The sequence below is a fragment of the Orbicella franksi genome, chromosome 2 (assembly GCF_964199315.1).
Source record: "Orbicella franksi chromosome 2, jaOrbFran1.1, whole genome shotgun sequence".
Taxonomy (NCBI): domain Eukaryota; kingdom Metazoa; phylum Cnidaria; class Anthozoa; order Scleractinia; family Merulinidae; genus Orbicella; species Orbicella franksi.
Genome location: NC_138146.1, coordinates 25,396,265 through 25,412,726, shown reverse-complemented (window position 1 = coordinate 25,412,726; position 16,462 = coordinate 25,396,265). Strand labels below are relative to the sequence as shown.

The 16,462-nt window shown below is 38.4% G+C and overlaps 3 protein-coding genes across 3 annotated transcripts; all 3 read left to right on the top strand.

Annotated features, from left to right (window-relative positions):
• Positions 1-20: 20 nt before the first annotated feature.
• Positions 21-3,273, top strand: LOC145469159 (trace amine-associated receptor 2-like). The gene has a single exon (XM_081452865.1). The coding sequence runs from the start codon at positions 466-468 to the stop codon at positions 1,327-1,329; it is 864 nt and encodes a 287-aa protein (XP_081308991.1). The 5' UTR covers positions 21-465; the 3' UTR covers positions 1,330-3,273.
• A 958-nt stretch (positions 3,274-4,231) lies between these two features.
• LOC145469152 (octopamine receptor beta-2R-like) lies at positions 4,232-5,361 on the top strand. Its single transcript, XM_081452852.1, has one exon. It carries the CDS (start codon positions 4,441-4,443, stop codon positions 5,359-5,361), a length of 921 nt encoding a protein of 306 aa, XP_081308978.1. The 5' UTR covers positions 4,232-4,440.
• Positions 5,362-6,085: 724 nt separating this feature from the next.
• On the top strand, positions 6,086-12,583 carry LOC145478867 (transmembrane protein 72-like). Its single transcript, XM_081457051.1, has 4 exons — positions 6,086-6,817; positions 7,404-7,467; positions 7,801-7,866; positions 9,394-12,583. Exons 1-4 carry the CDS (start codon positions 6,736-6,738, stop codon positions 9,626-9,628), a joined length of 447 nt encoding a protein of 148 aa, XP_081313177.1. The 5' UTR covers positions 6,086-6,735; the 3' UTR covers positions 9,629-12,583.
• The last annotated feature ends 3,879 nt before the right edge of the window (positions 12,584-16,462 follow it).

Genomic DNA, 16,462 nt, shown 5'->3' with positions numbered 1-16,462 from the left:
ACAAAAAGCCATTAACCGTTCCGTTAACTAATAAGTTTACGGCTTTAAAATCTACAAACAGGTATATTAGGAAATAAAGCTAGATATGAATATTATCGAAGAGAGGAACCTGAATTTCATTTAGCTTTAAGGATCATGGTATGCGTATGTTTCTCTTAGGAATACCGTGAGAATAAACAGGAAATACAAATATTATTGCCAGGACAGGAGTATATTTTCTTTTTACCCGTCGCACTCGACATCGTGACAACGGATAAAGTGTGTTCTGATGAAGGTTTTTTTGTCAGTCGCTTATCAATAGTGACATCTGAAAGCTGATGCGTTCAGCATTTTGAATTTTAAGTTATTTTATTCATACATACAGGAGGGTGTTAGACCTCAAGTGGATTATCACTGATTAGTACAACAGTTTTAAAAGTTTTAGACTTGATAATCATCAAGATATCTCATATATTGAACAGAAACATGGAAGCCTGGTTTTGGATTCTTGGCTGGTCTCTTTGTGTCCTGACGATATTTGGAAACGGATTTATCATCTTCCTTGTGTGCAGCACACGACACCTTCGCACCAAAACCAACGTATTTGTCGTTTCGCTCGCAGTGGCGGATTTCCTTGTCGGGCTGAACGCTGTTCCGTCCCTTTTCTTCTGCAAGATGGCACATTGGTGTGATTCACCACACGCTTGGTTATCTTGGGTCCATGTGATACGATGGCTTTTCTCGTACACATCCGTTATGAACGTGTGTAGTTTGGTACTGGATCGATACATTGCCATCGTGAAACCTTTAAAATACTTGACTTTTATGACGCGTAGCCATGTCATTCAAATTATTTCCTTGTCTTGGGCAGTTCCAGTTGTTTTTCATATTTTACTAGTGGCCTCAATCATTTTCTCAATTTCTATTTTCTTTCCCATTTTTCTTTGGGTGATCATGATACTTTTTGAGTTCCTGCCATGTGTGATGTTAATATTGTGCTTTGCATCCATGCTACGTGTTATTTGGAAACATGATCGAGCTGCGCGCACTTTCACAAAACAGTTGAGTTTCAACCATCGCGTCGTGTTGAAAACTCACGAAAGATCCGCTGTTAAAATGATGGCTGTTGTAATCAGCTTGTTTCTTTTGTGCTACGCAGTTCATTTGCGTTGCTCGTTCCTATCAGTTCTTAATGTGCGAAACCTTTGCAATGATAGAAACTACAAAGTACCTATGCTTGTTTTAAACTCTGCTGTGAACCCTGTAGCCTACGCTTTTTTCAAGAGGGACATAAAGAAAGACATTATTAAGAGACTGATGTATTTTGTTAGTGTTAAAAAGCCTGACTAAATTAAGACAATAACAATAGGAAAGGTATGTAAGAAGTGCTCGGAACAGCCTAAGGACACGAATAAGTTTAATGCATCAAGGAAATTATGTCTAAAACAAAACAATTGGTGTATATGTAACAAATGTTTTTTAAATTTGTTTGCATTTGTGATCTTTATAGTGAGCTTTTAATTTTTTGAGAAAGATTGTATTCTATGAAAATGGCCGAAGAAGAGCAAAAATATTGTGCTCGCTCGCTCGGTTTTTGTGTTCCTCTCCGCAGATTTAACAGCTGCAAAAGAAGGACTGCTAGCCGGCCTGCTCGCATGCTACTACCAGTCTATTTCCATTGAGACCGGACTCGGGGCACAATTTTTCTAAGCCCTTGTTTAATGCGAGTGATGAACTGAGCACAGCTACTTAAAAAACGTTGTAGTTTACTGACCCTCCGTGTGTAGTCTGAACCGCATAGAGATCGACTTGCTTGGTCAGTTTTTGATTTATAATAGCGTTGTCCTTGTGTCAGCTCTCAAGAGAAGAAGAAAACAGCAGACAGTGACAAGGCCACAGGAGTGTTTTGGCCAACCTGTTTTGCGTCAAAAAATTGGCAGTCTGCGCAAGCGAATCTACTGGGAATCTCGTTCCCAGGGTCTTTTCTCGAGAGAGGAACTTGGGAACGAGGTTGATCTACTGGTTGGCGATCGTGAATTCAAAGAAAGGGTGAAAAATATCTGTATTCAAAGACCACTAGGAAAATGTACGTTGAATCGAGTTTCCGTGATTTAGTTGTTATTTGGCATGGATTGCTGTAGTGAAATTCTTACTTTTGCTCCGCTTGCAACATTTTGCAGTTAATTTGTGTCAGTCGTGGCATTTCCACATCAACAGTGGTTCATCAAAAATTTCTGTGGAACAGAGTCATAATCAGCTGTTACAAAATATTTTCAGTATAGCTAATTAACTGGTCCAAAATATTAAACAAATAGCGAGCTTACTTACATACTGGGCTGGGACTGGGCTTATTTAAGATTGATTGCCCCTATAGCTGTAGTCGTACTAGTTAACACGTAGGTCAAAATGAATTTATTTTTATTCCGACAGGTTTAGTGTAGGCCAACCATAGTCAATGTTTAGAGAGAGGACGCTTCTACTTGTATTTTTGTCTTTTAAGTTAATTCCCTCGAAATAGAACTCAAACTTTACCTGTTGGCTGCTTACATCAAGAGAACTTAAAATTTGAAATACATACGTACATGAACTTTATTAATGTGTCTTAACATCTAGCTGATGGAGAAAAAACCCCTCTACTAATAAAATAAACTAATAAAAAAGGGGGGGTCCAGTATTCGTTTAGGAGCAGGAGGACCTTCAATTAACCCCATCCTGAAATTATCTGCTTCCAGAAACATTAATATTTGAACCATACACCGTAAAAAATAGGGAGAAAGTTCAGCGAGAAATACAACAATGGATCTATTGCATCAATGCTAAGGAGCAATTTGATGTACGTTTCATGATAAAGGCACTCACATTTAGTCGACAGGGATACAATATGTGCCAAGCACACAGTGATCTGGGATCGCATATTATCTTTTATGAGGGCTAGCTATGTTCTCATTTTCCGAGATAAATTTTTACTCTGCAATAGAAACTAGTCCATATTCACTGAAAAGAAAGAAGGTGACCTCTGCATTCAAACTAAATAAAAAATCGTTAGGTCCCGGTACTCGTTTCTGAGGAAAAAACGATGATTTGTCTCTCACAAGCCAAGCCGTTTAGAAAAAGCCACCATTTTGTATATGTTGTACACTCTCCCTATGGAGCGCGAGTTAGAAAAGGAAGCTTAGTTAATTTCTCTTAAAGTTTTCCCTGTAGAGCTTTACACCAGTATGGGTGCTGTTAAAATAAGGCTTTTTTTTTATTGTCAATTTCTGGATTGAGGCCGTTACCATGGCAACATCTCGGCCTTAAATGCCATTAATATTTATACTTTCCTTCGGTGAAATTTTTTCATACTTTGCCACATCATGGAAATGATATTGCCTGACATTTTGAACTGGTAAAAAGTCAAGGTTGTTCAGACGGTTTTTCCAATATTTTGTAATTTGTCATTATAAGATTAGCTCTGAGAGATTTTAACAAAAATAGGGTATTTTATAGGAATTGTAAGTGGTTACAACTGAGCCACATTTAAAAAAAAATTCACCGAAGGAAACGCGAGAAAATTCACTGTCAGTTTTACTTTTTGAGTTTATGTTGACGTCATAAAAATCGAAAAACACTGACACTGATCTTCATGAAGGATGCATCTTCAAAACGTCGACCTTTGTCGTTTGCCGTTAGCAGTCACGTTAATCTCTCTCAGGCAATCATGATCAACCTTGTCTGGTTTTGGTTTTGCTTTTAGGTTTTGGTTTGCATATCAATTATTCGCTCGGTTTTGTTTTGTTTTTACCTTAGAAAAGTTTTATTGTGAGGTGAAAGTGATTTGATAAAGCGGAAAACCTATCTGCTCCTTTGAAACACCGAGTCATATTTTCTATTTCCAATCTTTTTGTACTCGCACGGTGAAATATTTAATAAAATTTTGATGTGTGATTGACATTAAAATATTTATGTTTCCTTTGGTACTTAGCTTCGAGACAAAGAAACCCCACGAAGAGAAAGTTGAGGATATATCTTCCACCCAGTATTGATCGATGAACTTGTCAAGATGTCACCAGATTTGTAATTCAAAAAAGTTCAGCCGTTTTTCCCTCACATAATTAGGAACAAAAATATATACATTTTTTAAGAGAATGTTAGATTTCTGTAAGCAATGATCACGAAAAAAATTGGGCGGAGGCTACTGTACTCGTGTTTCGTTAGGTCGGTAAGTTTGAAATTTTTTTACCAACTCTGAACGAGGTTTTTGCCTGCTCTTTTAAACAACACCATGGCACTGTAATTATGATTCGTACTTGAGTATGTCATCTGAATATGAATATGCATACAGAAAATGATGACCAGATGGAATAGTTGAAACTATATTTTACTGGGGAATACACAACATGTAATCAATTCACATAAGGAATTAACTCGGTACTAAAGAATTTCCCATTCAAGAAATTCGTATCTACGTACTAATTTGAAATGAATACCTGGTTTTGGATTCTTAGCTGGTCTCTTTCCATCCTGGCGATCACTGGAAATGGATTTATGATCTTTCTTATTTTCAGCAAACGCCAGCTGCGCACCAAAACCAACGCATTTGTCGTTTCACTCGCAGTGGCAGATTTGCTTGTCGGGATGAGCGCTGTTCCTTCGCTGTTCTTCTGCGAGTTGGCAACTGGCTGCAACCCCCAAGCTTTCTTAGCTGACGGGATGGATTTTGTCAGGTGGCCGTTTGTGTACGCCTCTGTGATGAACTCATGCAGTTTAGTATTGGATCGTTACCTTGCCGTTGTCAAACCTTTAAAATACTTGAGTTTTATGAAGCGCGAACGCGTCATCCAAATGCTTTGCTTATCTTGGGCAGTCCCAATTACGTTTGTCATGGTTATTTGCCTGGTTTGGCGTAATTCATCAATACCGCTTGTCTTTCATGTTTTCGTGTGGTTACTAATGTTATTTTTTGAGTTCTTACCGTGTCTAATCATGATTTTCTGCTTTATATCTATGTTACGTGTTGTTTGGAAACACAATCAAACTGCTCGCACCTTGGCTAAACAACTACGTTTTAACCATCAGGTTTTCTTTAAAAGTCCCGAGAGGTCTGCGGTTATCATGATGGCATTAGTTATCAGCCTGTTCCTTTTATGTTACGCGTTTTATTTGCGTTGTAGTTTCGTGTTACTTTTTAATTCTGACCAGTCGTGTGATGATCAGGAATACAAAATACCCCTTCTGGAAATAAACTCCGCCATTAATCCAGTAGCTTATGCTTGCTTTAAGAGAGACATAAAGAAAGAAATCAAAAGACTTCTCCGTTGTTGGACCATCGCAGAAAAACAGAAGAAAATCGAACCGGTTAATGTAGACAATTGTTTTACTCTAGAAAGCAGACTTGGTTAAAGAGCATTTTCCTAGTGGCTGACCACTATGAACGAGACAGAAACACAAGGAAAACATATGTATATTGTTTTAAGCCTGTTTTCGACCGAGTTAGCATAATAAGTATAGTGCCTGCTTGTATGACATTTAAAATTAACTTGTCAAGGAAAAAAATGAGTTACTTGGCAAGCTTTTTAGACTAAAGTGAGTTGTCCCTAGAAGAGGAATTGTAATCAAAAAATTTAACTAAATGTGTGTTTTTAAAAGACATAGCTGGGCATGTTCAGCTGAACGATTCATTAACAGAATCTCTGACTATGATAAAGTATCCGCTTTGTTTGCACGTTATCGAAACAACAATTTTGTAAAACGAAGTGATCATTCGTTACATTTTATCTTCCGTTTTCATTGGCCGCGACCACACCACGTGATAAAAATAAAAAAAAAAAAAAAAAAAAATCATGAATCCTGGACGTTTATGGCCTGGAAATAATTACCTACAAGTTTGAATAATACTGAAATTGTTTTGTTGCGGTTGTTACAATAATCACCAATCTTGAAAATCTGACAACATTCGGTTGAAACACAATGGAGATATGGTGTTTGAAATATTAGCCGGATCCGTCTATTTGGTCGTTTTGAGAAATAAGGCCTCCTAGAGCCCAACAATCTCGTTTCCAGAGCCTTCGTTACCCTTGTCCAGCGGAACGGGAAAACGAATATCAGCCCTGCGAAGGGGGGGGGGGGGAGGGGTGAGGAAGAGGGAATGTATCGAAAGGTTTTACATAAGTGTTCCATTGAATAGCTGAATACGCACCGGTCATAAGGGGCGTATAAGGTGGTACAGGAAACACTGTTCAGCACGCATGTCTAAAGCTTTCCTGTAAAGTATAATTAAGTATTTTGCCTGTAAAGTATCATTAAGTATAAGTAACGCTCCGGCTAAGAACGATAGCACCAACGGGCTCGCTAATAATAATTGTTCAATGGGCTCCTGAAGGTATACAGTCTTGATGGCCTTGTTTTCAATCAGTTAGATATCTTCTTCCGATTCACTGTTACCTATCTTACCGCCAAAGTTTCTTTAGTACAATCATCAACTTTCATTTGCAGGCTCCTCAAAGTGAAACGGGGTCCACAGTCCAGGCGTTCAGTTAGTTGGGGCGCAACAACGCGAAAAATGGCCGAGAGGAAATGAACACTAGTACCCAGGTCTCCGCTTAGTAAGGGACGCCTTGTTGTAAATTGACTGCCACGAAAACAATTTTTGAGTCGTTCGCTCATTTCCTTACCAAATGTGATCGTCTTTGGAATAAATTTCCAGTTTTGTTATCGGTCGAAGGTGCTTAATTTCGGATCCTTCCAAAAAAGGATAATCTCTGAATATTTTCAGAAATGGAAGTTAGAGAAGAGCGACCTTTTATCATCAGGCATTTCACTTCTATAACTCGAATCGTGGGCCTGTTTACCAGTGCAGGTAAGTTAAAATTGATTTTATGTTTTGCGAATATCAGTGAATAGCTACAATTGCACCAGGCTCTTTTTTTAATCGAATGATGCAATACGATTACAGGAGACAAAACAAAAGTAGTTTCTAAATTTCAATACTTGGTTAGGAGTTATTCATGGATATCAGATTGAATCGTTGAAAGACGATTGAAAAGGTTTTATCAATAATTCATTCGATATTATAAGCCCGTGATGTTGCGAGGCCTTATACCTCCCATGGTGCTACATGGACTGATTAAGATAACATTGCGGAATGATGGCTTCCTGCTCTGCACATCTTTCATGCGGCTGCAAGTTTGAATTTTTTTCAGTCTGCTTGTTCAAGTATTAGCTTATATAAAATGTCTGTTTTGTTAATGGGGCACTTCAACACAACCAAGAAATGTGCAGGCTACACGTATTGTTACTGTTTAATTCTATTTATATTGACTCTATTTCTGGGGACATGAAATAAGAATGAATATGTTCAGTTTTGTGTGTGTTAACCTTAGTTTTAGGCAGATTTTTAGAGATGGATGATAGGGTTTTAACTGATCGTTTTAATGTTTTGTCAGCCCTTTGGTGGACAGGTGTGTTTCTGGCTGACAAGGATGATAAAAGAATAGCTGCATACCTTATGTAAGTGAAACAGTCTGTTACACATACATGTAGTTCATTTTCTATTGGAGTTATTGCAAAGTAAGAAAAAATCTAGTTCATTGAAGATTCATCTTGAGTTCACTAAATTTATGACTTTAAGGCTCAAAGCAGAAGACAAAGTGTTATAATCCAGTTGTTCCTTGGATAGGCTTTGTCATGTTATGGTCACGGAGTAAAGTGTCTGCAAGTAGGAATGTTTTTAATCTGACATACATACTGTACATGCATTGTGCAAGCAGCTCAAGGCATTATGTGCAAAAAAAACAAAAGTTTGTAGCATGTTTCTAAGCAGGATGTTTTTACTTTTTTCAGGATATGTGGATTTGCTGTCAGCTTTTTTGAAATTACTTTTATTCTGAACAAGTGTGTTTGTTGCAAGTATGTATTGATCAGTACTTTTTATATAATCAAATAACTGAAGCTAATGATCGCCTTTTAGTTTGGTTTAAAAAATTACAATTCATGCTACATAATAGATAATAGATGAAAATTAATTTTTTTTGAGATGGAAGTCACTTAGCCAATACTCTTGTAAAATCTTCACCTCTTTCCAGGGAAGAACAATCCTTCATTAGGCTTCCAGGCAAGTAGATTTCCCTGTCAGGCAAGCAACTTTTCCTGCTCACTGAGTGTCTTGGCAAGTCAATGATCGACTAAAATTTAATTTAGTTATCGGTTTAAAGCACAGGAGTAATCTGGGTAAGGCAGAGTCTACGTATGAGCCAAGTGGCTACTCAGGCACAAGCCTATCCTGGTTTCTGTAGTATCAAGCAACTAGGAGTATTTCTACTCCTGCCTGGATGGGATGCTAGTCCATCATGGGGTTATCCCCCAGCATTGATTTCGCCAGTACCCATTTGTACACCTGGGTGGAGAGAGGCACTGGGAGGGTTAAGTGTCTTGCCCAACAACACAACACAATGTCCCTGGCCAGGGCTCGAACCCAGTCCACTCAATCTGGAGTCAAGTGCACTAACCATGAGGCCACTGCACTTCCACAAGGAATTAAAACTTGTGAAAATTGCAGACTCCAACACTTTGTCTGAAAGATTGACGCAGTCCTTTGGTAAATTGGAAGTTTTTCTATACATGTAAATTATCTCCAAACCATTTACATGCTAATTAACACCATACTAATTGAACATAAAGTTGAACCCCACTATTTGAGGGGAAAGGGGTGTTATGGAATGTCAAGGAATATTCCAGGGCAAAAAGTCTTCACCATCCACACGTCTGAGACGAGTTGTTTTTGGCACATGGGACGAGTAAAACCCATAAAATACTTGTCCGACCAGGCAAGTTACCAGTAAATTTACTTGTCAAACATTTTCCTTTTCTAAGCCTTTTAAAATCTGGTGTCAATAGCCTGCATAGAATAAATATTGAGAAGTGACTTATTTCTAATTTTCTTTTCTTTTCTCTGTCATATGCCATACCTACCACGTGCACTTGTTTTAGGAAAAGCAGCTATTTCCTTATTCTTCCTCGTAGCTGATAGCGTCCCTCCTTGCATGTCATATTGCAATGCCAAATTTTCATATTTTACCTAGCCTGAATGTTTTTAGATGACATGTTATCTACATAAACATGAATATTTACAATTAGAGTAGTGAAAAATTACTGAATAGAATGCATTAGCATGTGTGCAAATAAGTTAACTTTTAATAAGAAACAGGAACAGATGTCACCTTAATGTGACCTTTAGGTTTATATGGCTTGTCATGCACTCCTCCCCCTTGTAGAGGAAGAAAGATTGGGTGATGAGCCTAAAGTCTGTCTGCGTGGGAGGCTAATTATTATCATATGGTGTCTGATTTAAGGATCAGGCTTTCAAAGGAAACCACACAGCAAAATTATGTTGACTTCTTAACACAGTTTACTTAACTTTGTTTCTTTCTGTGTCAGAGAGGAGAGTTGTGGTTACCAACTTTGGAAATACATATTGGCCGTGGACAACTGGAAGAAATCACTCTTGTATACCTGCTTGTCTGTTGTGTGTTACCTCCACCCTAAAGAGTTCTGGCAAGCATTAATCTCTGGGGTCCTGTTGGATTTGACAGCTTTACTATACCTTATAAGAACTTTCAGAACCGGAAATGCAAGTGAACCCTACAAGTATAAACAGCTGGAAATTAGATAATGAAAGCAAATGGTTGAGATGCAGGATATGTTTCGTTTAACAGCCCACTTCGGGCAACTGATACAACAAGGTTTATTTGTACTGTAAACTACCAACTAAAATCTTAACTGAACTGATCGGGATCCTAAGGCCCAGGTCAAACGTCGAACTTCACATGAGATTACTGTTCATGATAAGTTGGATGTTTGACTCAACTGAGTTCGTCTGACTGAATTTAGATCGACCAACAAGTTCTATCCATTTAAAGCAAACAGATAGGTATTGGTTGATGTAAATTTGAGTTAAGTTCGATGTTTGACCCAATAGTAGAGCTTTACCTGTTTAGATCGACTGAAATTGCAATTTAGTTCATCTCATGTGAAGTTGAACAGGGTTTGACCTGGTCCTAAGGCTGCTCTCAGCTGGTCTCCTCTCTTAGAGTCGAGCATTCATGTAAAGGGACATTATGGCCTAATAGGGGTTGGGGTGAGACAAGAAAAAGCAACAATTTCTCTCCCTATCCCTCTTAGGGGAAAGTGTCTCAACTCATTCTCCATGCCTGACTTGAGAGAAAAACAGACTAGCAGCAGTTACCAATCAGGGTCATTCTGCAGTGACAAATGGAAATCTGGAAATGTGTGGGGGAATATTTACAGTATTGCATGTTCGTAAAGAATTTTTGTTATTCTGTTGAAGGTAAATGCATTTATAGATTTATTTATTAGAAAAAAATATTATTTAATCATTAATAATTGATTTTTAATGAATAGATGTGATGAATCAATACTCAATTACTATTATAATAATGTTTAGTAATATAATTGTTTGAATAATCTAAATACTATATTATTGTAAATATATCGGTTAGGTCATATTACATGATTTGCAAACTACCCTAAGGCGGGAGTTAACCTAAAATTCTTTAAAAAAATTCGTTTATAATATTTGTTTTTCTCGGAATTTTGAATCTTACGTTATTGAATTTTTATTTTGAGAATTTCTGTTACTGTAAGTTCAAAGTTCGCTTTATTTCTACGGTTAGGTCTACCGTCCAAACTAATCCGTCAAGAAAACGCAGCCTTTTGAAGACGCTCTTCAAACCGGAGGAATTTGAAAACTCCGGCTTTTCGTTTTCGTGTGGAAGGAAAACATTTTGAAACATCACGATAATTACGTGATTTCCCTGCCCGAGTTTTCATAAAAACACAAATCCAAAATGACCAATACTTTGTTGCGTTTTTAATTCCTCCTACGTAGTGTGGACGGAAAACATTTGATGCGTTTTCAGAGTGAAACCTCTGCTTTCAAATTCCTTCGGCGTACGTAGTGTGGTCGCCACTGGTCGGGGCCTTAGTCTGACTGAGATCAGGGGCCCGTTTCTCGAAGGTCCCGAAAAGCCGTAGCAAAATCTCAAACCTTTTGACTGCAGAGCTGTTTTATTCATATATTCTTAATACGAACAGAGGCTCTCTTCATACAAGAAGTTTCAGGCGTATACACCTCTCTGTCTTTAAATACCGATTAACTAAAAATGGCTTTTCAGGCCCTAAAACTTTGCGGGGCTTTCGAGAAACAGGCCCCTGGGGCCCGTTTCTCGAAAGCCCCGGAAACTTTTCGGGTCCGCAAAGGCATTTTTAGTTAATCGGTATTTATAGATAGAGAGGTGTATACATCTGAAACTTCTTATATGAACAGAACCTCTGTTCATATTAAGAATATGTGAATAAAACAGCTCTGAAGTCATAAGTTTTGAGATTTTGCTACGGCTTTTCGGGTGCGAAAACTTTTCGGCACCTTCAAGAAACGGGTCCTAGGGCTGTAAAACCATTTGACGGGGCATTTCGATTCGAATCGTGAGACCCCTTTGACGAATTGTTTCATCATTGAAAACGAGATTTTTTGGCGCTTAGTATATCCATTTTATTTCAGTTTAACCTTAATAAATTTAAAGACCGACGTAGTTTTATGGTCAAACGACTGTCGTATTTTATGTAAGTATAAATGACAACAGTACAGAGCATAATCGCTAGTTGGTCAGTTAGTCCAGTTCGAACTTCAAAGGTTATGAAGTTTGCCACAGTTAGTACAACATAAAGCTATGGAACTATTTTAAAAAATCTCTATCTGTCCTGAGTTCGCTTTCATTATTGAAACCAACGAGAGCACAGAATAACTTTACCAAGGTCGAAAGAGCTGGAATTCCCTTCCTGTTACAATAACTTCATTGCCAAGTTTTCCCAATTTTAAAAAAAAACTGCCAGAGTTTTTAGTAAAATAATTACTGAACTGGCAAAGCCGCACACTGTTGCACTATTTATGTAACCGTATTGTTACGTACGAGGTGGCCTCAACTAAAAGCCTGATGATTTCTAGAGGTCACCTCGCCTCACAGTAAAATATTTATAAATACTGCACATTAAGCGAAAAGGCAAAATAAACAGAATGAATGAATGAATAACTAAATAAGCAGTGGAGATCTTTCTGAGTTTATAACGGTTTTAAATACACGGCTACACAACTCTTCCTACGTATGTGTATACCACTGATGTGCCAGTAAAACTCGCACAATCTTGGTCTGAAATGATTTATCAATAATTATTTTACTTGAAATCATGAAAATTTATGGTTTTTGTTTATTATTATGTGGCGCTTATCATGATAACCATTATATAAAAAAGTTAGTAACTTAATGTTTTCAATAAAAGCAACAACAAACAAAGAGAAAAAAGTGTTTTGAGATGAACCACATCACCAGATAATTTTCATATCAAATTGAGCAAATCCTCATCCCGCTGGAATATTTTTTCCCCCACATCCATCCCTTTAGACGGAATCTCAGTTGAGTATTTATGAAAATATGACAGTTTTCACCTGAGTTTCGAGCATTTGGTTTGGTTTTTGCATCACCACGTTGGGCGATTGGCTTAAAAAAAAACTTGCACCACTTTGTCATCCAATCAGAAGTAAAACTAAAACCAATCGTGGCTCGCTCCCAGATGTCTTCTGCAAAACGCGTCAGCTACACCTGTTGTTTCCAGTCTTGATTGGTTCAGCGCATTGTTCAGTGCTTAACTCGTTTTAGGTGTCTCCAATTAGCAGCAATACTAAATCTCATTGACACGTAAATAAAGTTATTATTATTATTATTATTATTACTATTACTATTACTATTACTATTACTATTTCTATTACTATTACTATTACTATTACTATTACTATTACTATTACTATTACTATTACTATCACTATCACTATCACTATCACTATTACTATTACTATCACTATCACTATCACTATTACTATCACTATTACTATTACTATTACTATTACTATTGCTATTGCTATTGCTATTATTATTATTATTATTATTATTAGTATTAGTATTGTACAAGTCCTTTGTGATTTGCCAATAAGTGGCCGACATGGTTAACTTAAGGGCTTTGGATTTACGTAAACCACTCTAACGAAATACTTATTCGGAGATAGTCTTGCTAGGTTTAAAACCTATTTTGCCTGACTTGGGGAAATTCTCTGATCTGAACCCCCATCCTTACCAAATTCTTTAACACTATTGGTTGCGAAAGTCGTATAATTTTCACCGCGCAGCGGGAACACTACATCAGAGCAGTTCACCCTCTAGTCCATGGTTACCTTATGTTCCGTCACCTGTTCCAAGTTCCGTTTTAGGGGCTGCGCCTACTTAAGTGCTCGTAAGCTCCCCCAATTTTTTTACCTACCGAATACTTAACATTTTTTAACGTAAAATGCTTTAAACCGTCTATTAAAGGCTCCGTCTAAGCCAGGAAAACTTATCTGACTAGAAATATCAGACTGCGTCACAGGGATGTGAGTCTAGACTGTCTGGTACAGTCTGTGAACTAGATTACTTTACATATGAAGCACTTCAAATAAGAGAACTTTGTAACCCTAGAACTTAAAATGAAGAATCTTGTAACTAACTATTTCTATTTTTCTTTCTGGTTGCTGTTGTATTTTGTTTCGTTTTTGAATTTTTATTTAGCGATTCTGCATTTAGGTAACACCATCTATATGGGAATACCAATAAATTGTTGTTGTTGTTGTTGTGTCTACCGAATTCCAACTTCAGTTATTTGATGTAAGTAAACAGTCTAGCACCTAAACCAAGCAGACCTAAACACACAGAAATCCAAGTACCACTGGACCCAAACGCCACGCTTCCGATCCCGAAGCCGCATTTACTCCGTTCTGCATAGAAAATAAATTCATTTACCACAGTGCGGTCACGGAAAGGGTGCCACTCGTTCCAGTTTCCCGAGCTCATGCTGTTTACTTTGGACAGTAAGTCGTTACATTTCCATGTCACTCTCGAAGCGTATACACAGGGCACAAGGAAGATTGAGAAGTTAAGAACAAAAGCTACGGCCATGAAAACGGTAGGCGCCCCGCTGAAGTGTCGAGAAAACAATGAAAAATGCATCGAGTCAAAAACGAACACAGCAAGGCAGTTAGCGCCGAACATTAACCAGTGAACAATAAACCAGGTTTTAAACGATTGTGAAGCTGTTGACAGTTTTCTGCACAACTTTTGATGTGCAGCGGTGACGTAATTAAGGGTTCTTTCACCCATGTTACGGATTTCCTCGAAACATGCGTCAACTAAACTAACCAATGCGCATGACACAACAGCGAAAACGTAGCAACATATGAACGCTGTCAAGTAAACAATCAGTATTCCTAACCCAAATATGCCGTAAAATTTCATTTTGCTGTATCCAACCGCAGATATTCGGAAAGCACTTGCAATTGTAATGGCCAGGGAGCAAATCACCAACATTGCGTTAATTAAAAGCCACTCGCGTGAGCTAACTTTGGCTTGTGCAGAAGCAAGAGAGAAAGAAGGCAAATGTTCTTCCACGCACCACAGAGAGTAAATTAAGAGCACGTAAGTCGTAGTATCGGAGAGAGCATTCCACGCGTCGAACGCCAACGTTATTTCGTATACCTCGATAACCAGGGGCTCCACCGTTGACTGGCTAGTCACATTTGTCACGCTCTTGGAAATTGTAACGCAACGATCGACAAAGGGACCACAGATGCTTGGAATTATTATTTCTGCCAGCAATGATAAAATATTCAAAGCTACAAAAAAAAAAAGGCGCAGAGCAGAGCGTAGCGTTTTACCCTTGGATTCCATAAACCTGCTGCTTTCGTTACGAGCCTGAATAGCTTCCCCGAGGCCAGAATGCCGTTACAGCGACTTGTTGAGTCCGCCTGACTTTGCAGACCGTAAGCGTGCTCCGATTTCAGTCGACTAGAAGGTGCATCTTCTATTAAATGTTCACTTCTATGCTTGCAACAGAATTCTCTATGTGTATTGCTTTCTCCAGCGATTGGGTACAATGGTCGCGTTGTGGAACCTGTTTCCAAGTTATTGTGATCACATTTGAGCTCGTTGTCCATTGCAACTTCCGGTGTCGTCAATAGGGTTCTTCAGTTCAGAAGCCTTTGACCTCTTTTCCTGTCGAGGCCCTCTTTTGGATTTAGAACGATTCTGTTGATGAGTCTGGACGCTGTCCCGGTTTTCAAGTCATTTCTTGAAATGGGTAAACTTAATAAAAAGCCCAAAGGGTTGCGTGTGTACTTGCTCTGACTTCGCTTTCAGAGCCTGCGAATTTTTGGTCTGCGGCTTAGTTTTCTACATCAGGGGGTACTCACCCAGGTGCGGCGCCCTGTTTTCTTGAAATCTTCACCTTATTTCAGACCAAACTATGCGATTTTAGACCCTTAACTGAAATTAGAACATACATGACCACAGCTAACCAGGAATGGCTGTGCGAAAAACTTTTGAGAAGGGCTTAAAATCTCCGATTTTAACGGGAAAAAAAAGTTTTATCTGAAATAAAACACCAAGATCCAGACCAGAGCCGCACAAGCTATACGTACCCCAGTCAGACTGTTCGATGCTCAGATCATTCCAAAGTACTATATATAATGCGGTCAGTTCGTTCTCGGTTCCACTTATAAATAGTCAGATAAAAGATCCTTAGAATAGCTAAAAGATCGGCTCCACGAGTGAAATTCGAGTGAAGTTCTAAGTAAGTACTGTTCACACGATTGATAAATCAGAACTATAAGCTGTTTTCAGGATCGTTAGAGTAAATGTATTCATACACCTTGAAATTGAACTTCGTTCTTGTAAAATCAACCCAGTTTTCGATAAATTCAACTTACCAGGTGCAACAACATTAACAAGTACACTCGGAGAAAAAGGTGTACTGTTTCCGAGGGACGGAAAAAAGTGTTTTTAGCCCTTTCAAACTGGAACGTGAGTCGTGGTGACGTATGTTTGAATAGAATCAGGTAAGAAGGCAACACCTTTTTTATCGACTCGTTCATTCAACTAATCATAAAGTTGTATTGTTTCGTTACATTTTCATTCAGTAAGAATGTTTTCATGATGTTTTTTTTTCTTGTGGGAAAATCTGACTATACTGTGGAACGATCTGACTTGGAATCGGATCTGATTATGGAACGATCTGACCAGAATTCGTAACCTACTTCAGCCCAGAATAAAACCCAAACAGCTCAACCATACCCATCAAGCCTTTGACGCCGTGCACTTGGCCTATACAACCCGGACAAGGGAGTAACCGCTAGGCGGGCCTGAACTATGTCAGTGCAAAACAGGCGCCCATCACCCGGAGCCTCCATACCTACCATAACGTAGAGTCAACCCTTTCCCGTATCATTCTAATTTTAGAGCTGCGATAAGCGCAAGGGTCTCTTGGTTTCCCACAAAATTTCAAGTGCAGATAGAAAATGCAAAATGAGGGCAAAAGGGGGACTCAGACTTTGTTGTAACAAAGAATGGTC